The sequence below is a fragment of the Miniopterus schreibersii genome (genome assembly GCF_964146895.1).
Source record: "Miniopterus schreibersii genome assembly, chromosome: 4".
NCBI lineage: Eukaryota > Metazoa > Chordata > Mammalia > Chiroptera > Miniopteridae > Miniopterus > Miniopterus schreibersii.
In genome coordinates, this window is record NC_138105.1 from 20404496 (window position 1) to 20414816 (window position 10321).

The 10321-nt window shown below is 39.7% G+C and overlaps 1 protein-coding gene across 1 annotated transcript in view; it reads right to left on the reverse strand.

The window, feature by feature from the left end:
* Positions 1-9770, reverse strand: part of PKD2L2 (polycystin 2 like 2, transient receptor potential cation channel) — a gene marked incomplete at its 5' end in the record, with an annotated part of 30513 nt that extends 20743 nt beyond the window's left edge. Inside the window, 5 exons of the mRNA XM_081136864.1 lie at positions 3739-3960; positions 5801-6054; positions 7225-7358; positions 9024-9125; positions 9740-9770. Of these exons, the coding sequence (XP_080992990.1) occupies positions 3739-3960; positions 5801-6054; positions 7225-7358; positions 9024-9125; positions 9740-9770 (743 nt within the window). The remainder of the gene's footprint in view (positions 1-3738; positions 3961-5800; positions 6055-7224; positions 7359-9023; positions 9126-9739) is intronic.
* Between the last annotated feature and the right edge of the window lie 551 nt (positions 9771-10321).

Genomic DNA, 10321 nt, shown 5'->3' on the forward strand with positions numbered 1-10321 from the left:
TGGTAATCAGTTATTCTGTACACAATACGTTTTCTTGAGGTCATGGGTTGAATTTGAAAAATTTCTAGTGGACTTATTTTTTTTAATGGCTCTACCCTTTTTGTACTTTGAATATTTTCAGTGGTCAAAGACCAAGGTAAATGAGAAAGTAAGATGTGACTTTAGCTGGATATTCATTCTATTCTGTTCAGATTGTTCATTCATACCTGGAAATACTAATTTATGTCCTGAGAAGGATGAGCTGATGTTCAAGGAAATGCTATCCTGTTAGTACTGTTGTTAGTGAGGACTCCCCCAGACACTTCAGAGGAGGGAAATGCACTTTTTATACTTAGCGTATCAGAGAGAGTTCTTGTTTCTAAATGTCAAGCTTACATATTCTCCTAAAGCAAGTGTTATTACTTTAGGCACTGGATGTTGGATATGATCTATATGCAAATGTAATTATAAAAATGAATTCCATCACTAAATATAGTAAGATTTTAAGGTGGTTCACTGTACTTCTAGGATTCTCCACAAGTTCAGATAATTAAGTACTTTAAGGAACAAGCATCTCTACCACCATGCCACAAAGTAATTATTCCTGCCTAAAGATATTACCATATATTACTGGTACTGGAATAAGGTGCTGCCAAAACAAAAACAAAACACCCAGTTAACAAATGGAAAAGAGAACTATTTGTTTCACTTTGCACATAGTGGGCGTGCAAGGTTGGATAAGTGAGTGACTTGAAAGAAACTCAGTATTTTGACCTGAAGTGTAAACATATAAGCAAAAAGAGGAAAGAGGACAGCATTTGCCTTCCTAGACACAGCCACAAAAAGGACGCCTTTGTGGTGGTTAATCCTCACGCAAGGATATTTTAAGTAGATAAGGTCTTAGTGTAAGCAATATGCTTCCTCACAACTGCTGATTAGATACACTACCAGATAAAAGTTTCAAAATCTGCTGAAGTTTCTAAAAAATAACATTTTAAAAGGTAACACAGAATAAGCCTAAAACCTAGAGAAAGGAACTCTGGACTTAACCTAGTAGTACAAGGAGTCCTTCATATGCCTTTGAGCCAGTTACCCCGGTGTTTCTACTCTTATTTAGGATATAGAAGTAAATAAAGTAGTCTTCACTTTATCCTGAGGAGGACTAGTGGGAAGGGTGAATAATGCTGGGTAAAAGCTCCGGTTTCTTGCCCGCTGGCGTGGCTTGCTTGGCTGAGTGTCGCCCCATGCGCCACGAGGTCGCCTGTTGGGTTCCTGGTCAGGGACATGCCCGGGGTTGTGGGCTCGATCCCCAATAGGGGGCATGCAAGAGGCAGCTGAGGGACACTCTTTCACGGATGTTTCTCTCTCTCCCTCTCCCTCTCAAAAATCACTAGAAACATATTTAAAGAAACAACTCTTAATTCTTGAAGAGAAGATCTATAAAAGAATAGGTATAATGCCCATGTTGTATTCATTTTTACAAATTTTAAAGGCCATGGTTTGTTTCACTGTTAAATGTCGCACAAGGGCAAGATCCCCTAATCAGAGGAAACACCGATCTATATTCCACTCAGGGTGAACCCTGACTCATGATGGAAAAGCGGCTCACGGAGGTTATGTGGACGTTACTGTTTGCCTGCTGAGCGGTCACTGCCCATTCCTTCTTTTAAACAGAGCCCTGATTACCTCAGGTCTTCACCCTCTCCCAGATCTCAGAGGGGTTGGATTCAATCCCCAGACAGATCCAGCCATGGTAACCCTATTTCCTTTGCCAGGGTTTGATTCTAGAACCCAGGCCTAACCAGTTAGCATGGTCCAGGTTAGGCAGATAACCTAAGGTAACTGGACTAAAGGAAAGAACATTTTCTTTCTGACTGGTTCTCCCTGGCTCCCTCCTCCCTCCTCCCCTCTCCCTTCTCCTCTCTTTCCTCCTCCACCCCCCCCCCCCTTCTTCATAAGAGGATGTCTCTTTCTCCTCGTGGGTTAACAGGGTAGCACAGGCATGTCCTCATGCGATGGCAGAGATGCAAGAGAGCAAGTTAAAATTTTTTTTTTAAATCTAAAATTTTTAAAAAAATGTTTTTATTGATTTCAGAGAGAGGAAGGGAGAGGGAGAGAGAGAGAGAAACATCAATGATGAGTCATTGATCGGCACACCCCCTACTGGGGATGGAGCCCGAAACCCAGGCATGTTCCCTGACCGGGAATTGAACCCTAATTGCCTGACCCCTAGGTCGACGCTCAACTGCTCAGCCATGCCAGCCAGGCACAAGTTTTAAATTAAAAAAAATCTTTTTTAGAGAGCAAGGGAGAGAGAGATTTGTTGTTTTACTAATTTATGCATTCATTGGTTGATTTTTGTATGTGCCCTGATCAGGGATCCAACCACAGTCTTGGCGTATCAGAAGGACACTAACCAACTGACATACCCAGCCAGGGCAAGAGAGCAAGTTTTAATGTACAAACTCATTTCAAGCTTTTGCTTATGTCATTCCATTGATCAAAGCAAATCACATGGTTGAGTCCAAGCATCAAGGGCTGGGGCAGTGCACCCTGCCCTGGGTGGCAGGGCACTTGCAAGGTTACATGGCAAAGGTGTGAAGAATTGGTGCCAATTTTGCAAATCACTACAAGCTCTAATCATTTCTAGGATGCTAGCTACTGTTAAATATTTTTTAAAATAAAAATTGCCCATTCTTGAGACAAAGATTGATAACTTAATAAAGAAGCTCATTCTGAAAGAAAATAACAGATTTGAATGATTTGAATAGAAGAAATCATCAAGACTCAATGTTAGATCTCTGCAATTGCAGAATCACAAGAAATAAGACTATATATCCTTTAGTAATATAAAACTAACACATGTAATTCTCCAAGTTCTTGAATATATTCTGAAATAATGAAACTGAATATGATGTTATTTTACCTTTTTCATTATTAGCAGAATTACATTATATTTATTTTCAAGCTTATAAAAAAATGTGTTTTGGTTAATCTTTACCCGAGGATATTTTTTCCATTGATTTTGTGAGTGTGTGTGGAAGGGAGGGAGAGAGGGAGAAACATCTATGTGGGAGAGACCCATTGATCGATTGCCTCCCGCACATGCCCCGACTGGGGCTGGGGACTGAACTTGCAACCCAGGTACATGCCCTTGACCAGGAATCAGACCCGAGACCCTTCGGTGTGCAGGCTGATGCTCTGACCACTAAGCAACACTGGCCAGGCCTCAGGCTTATAATTTTAATCTCAGTACAGACATGTAAGAACTGAAAATCCTGCCTGGCCGGGCGTGGCTCAGCTGTTGAGCATTGACTTAGGATCCAGGACATCGCGGTTCGATTCCTGTTCAGGGCGCATGCCCGGGTTGTGGGCTCCATCCGCACTCGGGGGCGTGCAGGAGGCAGCTGATGAATGACGACTCTCATCATTGATGCTTCTATCTCTCTCTCTTCCTCTCCCTTCCTCTCTCTGAAATTGATAAAGATGTATTTAAAAAAACAAAAAAACCCTTGGAAATCCTAAGGAGGGCTCTGGATGCTTTTCATTGATTTTTCTCCCCTTTTTCAGAAGAGGAAGCGGGGGGGGGAACATGGATGTGAGAGAAAAACATTTTTCTGTTGCCTCCTATACTCACCCTGACCGGGAATCGAACCAGCAACCTTTTGGTTTATGGGACCACACTAACCAACTGAGCCACCTGGCCAGGGCTCTGGATGCTTTTTAAATGTATTAATAAAGAGGTTTGGAGTCACTCACCTGACGATGCAAAACAGATTTACATTGGCATTGTATACGGTAAAGTCAATAAAAATAACTCTGGTCCCTCTTGTGATCCAGTTGTTCAGTTGAAGGTTCATGAACTTGTTTTTGGTTTCAGATTTTGATTTTGATAAAATGAAAATATATCCCCCATTTCGGTAAACACCAACGAATCCCCTGTACCAAGGGGAGTTGCTACTAGGGGTAGAATACTTCCATCTGTTGGATATAAAAAGAATAATGGAGAGCTGAGAAAAGGCCTGAATGAGACGTATTCTAAGAATTTCAGCTAAACTTTGATTGAAAGTGGTAGTTAAAAAAAAATAGTACTTAAGTTCTTGAGTATTATAGTCATTTTGAAAAAAGACAATGAGTTAAGGATGAAGTTAAAAGAATTAATATTTGATGTTTTCATTCCCTAGTGCTTATTGTGGACAAGACACTGGACTACTTGCTATGAGAAAAAAAATTAAATCTGTTTTTGCCTCAGGGAGCTTAAAATCTAGAAAATAATGACTGAGTTCTTTAACATACTGTCTCTGTTATTTTATTATATCTTAAGTCTTTGACTAGAACAAGAATACCAAGGGTTGTGATTCAGAAATATCTGTCTCAGCATGGGGGAAAAAAAGGTGCTTCGTAGTCTGTCTTCTGAAGGTCATATACCATTTATAAAATGCCCAGTAAATAAGAACTTATAATTTATTTGTTATATAGGTATCTAATTTTAATGAAGGTACATAAATCAAAGCAAAATGTGTGTAACTAAATTTTGTTTCCTTTTTTTTTACTTTTAACTTAGTTGTGGTGTATCAAAAAAAATAAAGCCTGATTCCTCATTTTAGTCATTCCGTCTCCCCAAAACAGATTGGAATGATTATACAAAGATGTACTTCTTAAATCGTATTTCTATTAATAATACTATGTTTGTTTACAGCAGGGGGTTAAAAAGTGACATAACTAAGAAAAAAATACTCATATTTAAAGTCCATAGTTCTATTTTTGAATGTTTTTCACATGATTGTTAAACTGAAACAAGGACATTTGTTACACCAACACTCTCCTACTTCCAATTTTTTATGTTTTTAATTAATGAATGTTCCATTTTAGACAGGCAAACAAGCACAAATTGATTATTTTGGTTGTTAGGGAATGAAAGTTATTACAATTCCAAATCCATAGTGTTAATTTTGGTATTTAAATTATTTGTAGTTGTTATGAGAATTTGGATTATTGAATACCTAACAGATTAGTCTTGAAATTCCAATTTAAAATGTGTATTTAAATAATTGATTTATCTTGTAATTTTTTTTGTTGAAGGGGAAACAGTGTATAGTACTGCAGTACTTAAGATAATGTCACCATATTTGTGAATTGGTGAATATTAGATTTTTAAAAAAGATTTATTATCTGCCCCCTAAGATTTTCATAGGACCCTAAAAGCAATGATGCCAGCAGCTTCTGTGTTAAGGGGAGGTAGTGTCAGTGGCTTTGGGCTTTCACATTTTTTTAATATATAGACAGGAATCTACGCCAGCAGTAGCCTCAGCCACTTTGGAGAACCATGGCCATAACACCTTTGGGAGGCATCATCAGGGCAATGCCTGCAGAGCACAACTGCCCCTTTTTAATACTGGCCCCAATAGAGATATCGCTGAAGTGAGCCAGAGTAAGGAAGAAGGAAAGTTGCCCGACACCTAGGGTACTCCTTAGGGATCCCAAGAAGCATTTGGGATGTGTTTGAGGTGAGTCTGGCCAGAGCCAGAAGAGCTCATGGAGTATTGTAAGAGCAAAAATGGACACTTTGCCTTGTGTTCAATGACTTAGTACTTCATATACCAGAGAAAATGAAGACAGTTCATATCATTTGGTAGACAAAAAAATAACAGGTTCAATTCTTCCTTTTCTTGACACTGCATTGCTGAGCCGTCCTCTGATACTATTATTGGAATAAGACCCCTGTTGGTACTATTTGGAAAACACACATATTTTCAAAATTGTTTAAAGACACAATGGTGAGCTGCTAAAAAAAAGTTATGTGCAATTTTATACTACTTACTCAGTATCATGTGTAAGGCCAAAATCAGATATGTCTTCATTTTCAGAAGTGTATTTGGCATAACAGTCCGTTATCAAAGACTCAAAGGATGAATAGACCTTGCATGTGTTGTTTCGGACTTTTAGTTGACGGACTCTGGGGACTCCTAAAAGTATGTTCTCGAAGTAGATGCGACTGCTGTTCTTTAAATTATACAACTGGTTGTTGTACCATGAGTCCCAATACAGACCATCTAAAAGGGGTCCTTCCATAAACTTCACATAGAAAAATGTTATGGGAAAAATATTTTCATGTCAACTGTATAACAGACTCTACATTCATAATGTTATCCATAGTATAAAAATCAGTGATTTTGAGGATGAGTATAAAAATTAAGTTACTGACCAAGCCAACATTAATGATAATGATGATGATGACCTTGTCTCCTTGATAAGTTCCAAATTCCTAGCATGGCACTCATGATTTGACTTCACAGTTTGGCCTTTTCTATCTCATTTTCTATGTGCCTATAATGTCAAACAGCCCCATATGTAGAATTACTTATAAAACATACTGTTTATCCTTCCTAGAATGCCCTTCCATTACTCATCCCTTAAACCTCAACTGAATAGTCATCACCTCTGGAAAGCCTTCCCTGCCTCTTCCATGTATGCTCCAATGGTTGTGACATGGGATACCTGAAACTGCTGTTTTCTTAACTGTTCTTTCCTCATAATGTAAGTATCTTGCTAAGTGTAATGGAAAAAACAAGTCTGTTCCAATGTTGAAGGAATGATTCTCTTACACAATTAAAAACACTATAAAATTATATTTTGTATATATACTCTATATTATTGTAACACTCACACAGTACAGGGTTGTATAGTATACCCAAATCCACATATATTTTACTTTATGGGCAATTTAAGGATTTTTTAAAAAGAGTAATTTTCACTGTACACAATTATAGACTGTCTTTGGATCCTAACTCCCACATAAGAAGCAAGTTTCCTATTTTCTTTTTTTTTTTTAATATATCTTTATTGATTTCAGAGAGAGGAAAGGAGAGGGAGAGAGAGAGATAGAAACATCAATGACGAGAGAGTCACTGTTCAAGCCCGCAACCCGGGCATGTGCCCTGACCGGGAATTGAACCCCGATTACCTGGATCCTAGGTCAACACTCAACCGCTGAGCCACGCCCGGCTGGGCAAGTTTCCTATTTTCAAAATGCAATAAATAATACTTACATTTTAAAAGTTACAAGAACTCACACTGAGAACACAGGTCCTTAATAAATACTCACTGGTTAGTTGATTCTAATATAAAGAAATTATGCTCATTTTTACTCATTCCTTCAACAAATATGTACTGTATCAAGTGCCTACTATATGTGCCAAAAGCAATACTTAGAGCTACTTTATCCACAGTCACATGACACCTTACCTTCCAAAAATCACTGGTGTTTCGGATAGACTTAAAGTTGGTTCTTTCCTCATCAGGCAGAGAAGTATCCAAAAACAGAGATGACATAACTTTGTTTAAGTAATACATATGTGGGTTTACCATCCCAAAAGCCACTAAGGAGAAGAATTTTTTGTTTAAAAACTTATATTTAAAAACTGAGTTTATCAGGATTAAATATGTACTTACATATTTGTTCCCAATTTTCTTTTGAAATTCAATTTTAATTTTTGTCAGTAATTATAAAAGAATAAAAAACTAAAACAGATACATACAAAACAGGAAGACTCCTGTAATTCTACTGCTAGAGTTAGATTTGGCATATACTCTCCAGATTTTTCTATATGCGTACACATTTATAAAGAAAATAACTTTAGTTTTACAAAAACGAAATCACATTATACATACTATTCTGCAAGCTGGCTTTTTTCCATATTGAGAGTAATTAAGTTTTCCATATGGTGAGTATTTAAGACTAGGGACTTTGAATACAAACAGATAACAGAGTCCTATCAAGAATAATACCTCTTACTATATAGTTTTGTTATGAGAAGTGAGAGAATGCATGTGGAACATTTACAACCATGTTTTGGCACATGGTAAGAATTTTAACAAGTATTAACTAGCATTTTTCCTTACTCTTTCTTTCTAGGGGTGGGTGGGTTTTAGAGCAGAGTATAGATTAACTTTTCTGCTAGAAGCCCTTTAGTTTTTAGAAACCATGTATCTTGAACATCATTCCAGGGTACACATGAGCCTATGCCTTTCTTTAATGTTGCATTATTTCACTGTACAGTGTTAAACAAATCTTCTGTTGATGGAGATTTGTTTTCAATTCTTTCTAATTATATAAAGGTTTTTGATCCCTGAATAATGGGATTACGATCTTTTTTATATCTTTCCATTCACTAAATGTTCTGTAGTATTTAAAAATCAGTCTATGACAAAGACAATAGTTTGGGGAAGGCCTGGGGGTGGGGTGGATGCAGGGTGGAGGGGATCAGTACTTCCGTTGTAATACTTTCAACGATAAATTAAAATCTAAAAAAAAAATCAGTTTAAGATATCTTAATTCATAAGATTGGCTATAGTTGTCTTTTTAATCAAGACCCAATTCAAGCACACCCTAAACCTATTAATTAATTGATGTGTGATTGCCAGTATGTAGTCCATACCAAAATGAGGTAAGTCGGGCCAGCGAGCTTACATCTACTCTATGTTGGGTGCTCTAAAGATAAAATGCTCTTTACAACTTATTAAGTCAATGCCATGGACCCAGATAGGAGGAATGCAGGTTAAGTTTTCCCAGTCCTCCTTAAAAGATCTGCATTGATCCATGTTTTGTGACTCAGCACAAGCATATTTTACTATTAATTGTGCAACAGAACAGGGAAAAGAACAAAGCAGACACTAAAACTAACTTCTCTGGCCTCACTGACCTATGAAACTGAGCTAATGTATCTATATGGCTCTAAAAGAAATCAAGTTAGAATTGCCAACTCAAGGGGATAATTTATATTCAAGATAGAAATGCCAACAGAAAGGAATAATTAATCCAATCAATGCTGCCTATGAAAGTTTTACATTACATCTGTGATCTAAAGTTTGAAAATAGGGTCAGTCTAAATGAATTTAAGATAATGTCTGAAACGTGTCACTAGTTTTTGAGGTTTTAGTATTCTGAAAGCCTATAGTTTTATAAAGTCCACGTTTTATTTCTCATCTCCACGTATCTTTAGTTCAAGCAGCATTTTCATTTTCATCTCCATCTGTGTACTTACATATACATAGGTTTATTAAAAAAATAAAGTAGAGTAATAACTCCTGAAGTGTGATTGTACTCTCTACTTCCTTTCTGAACTGCAGCTTATGGTTTGGAATCCCTGTGAAGTATAAAACAAAAATTTCCTTACGTTATTATGTAATTCATAATGTATATAAATAACAGCAGAAAACCAGCCCCTTTTAGTGCTACACTGTGTGAAGGACACAGCCAGTGGCCTGATTATTTTTTTTATGCTCACTTTTATAAGGGAGCAATAATTACTAACATTTTCCCATGTGGGTGAGCGGGCACTCTTTGTGACTCTACACTAATGAATTTTATAACATAGAAGGGATGTACAGGAAAAGACCAGTCCTGTCTTGAAATGAAAAAGCAAAATACAAAATAACCCCCCTACCCCCCATCTGTCCCCAATCGTTTTCTCCCCCAGTCCATACAGAAGGGGGAAAAGGACTCGGCCTGGGGTTCGGCCAAGGTCACGCCTCCCTACTGGTCGAGCGACGGCGATAGTACAGCAAACGCCCGGGGCCTACTCGAGCCTCGGGCGAGGGGCGCGCGCCAGGTCCCTGCGGGGCTTCCATCTGACACATGGGACCACCGTCCCCCTCCGCTTAAGGGGAGGCCGCGAGGGCTAAACGTGCTGGAGGCCATCTCTCTCACATGAACAGACACGGGGCTACAGAGTCCCCCCCCGCTCGGAGCAGCCCTCACCGCCTCGGTGCCAACGGGACGCCTCAGGCATGGCGGCCCTGGAAGAGACGCCGGTTCAACCTCCCCAGGTCCGCCGCGCCTGCGCAAGCCGCCGAGCTCGTGCGCTTGCGCGAGCCCGCCGCTCCTCGAGGGGCGCAGACTGAGTTCCAAGTCGCAAGCGCGCGTGCGCACCGAGGAGCGCCTGGAAGGGCTTCGCCCGAGGCGGGGTTGGGAGAGCGCGGCGCCGTCTCCCGCGGAGCGCGCACCTCCGGGGCAGAGCTGGCTTTGCGCCTGCGGTCAGTCATAAAAGTGGTAGTAATTAATTAGGACGGGCTACTCTTTCTTGAATACCTTTCATATTTATGGGCGTGTTTGGTCTTCACACACCCCTTCTTGAAAGGTAGGTGTTTTGTCCTCGTTGTAAGTCTGAAGGAGCCGAGGTGCTGAGAGGGCCGTTTCCCCGCGTCCCCGGCCCGTCGGGCGAGGTCGGCCGCCCGCCGGCGCCCAGCTGCGTACCCCGGACCCCCCGCGGCCGCCGCTCGTGTGGAACCTGGTTATTAACCGAGACCTGTGGCTAGAAATAGCTTCCATCCTTCTTTTCCA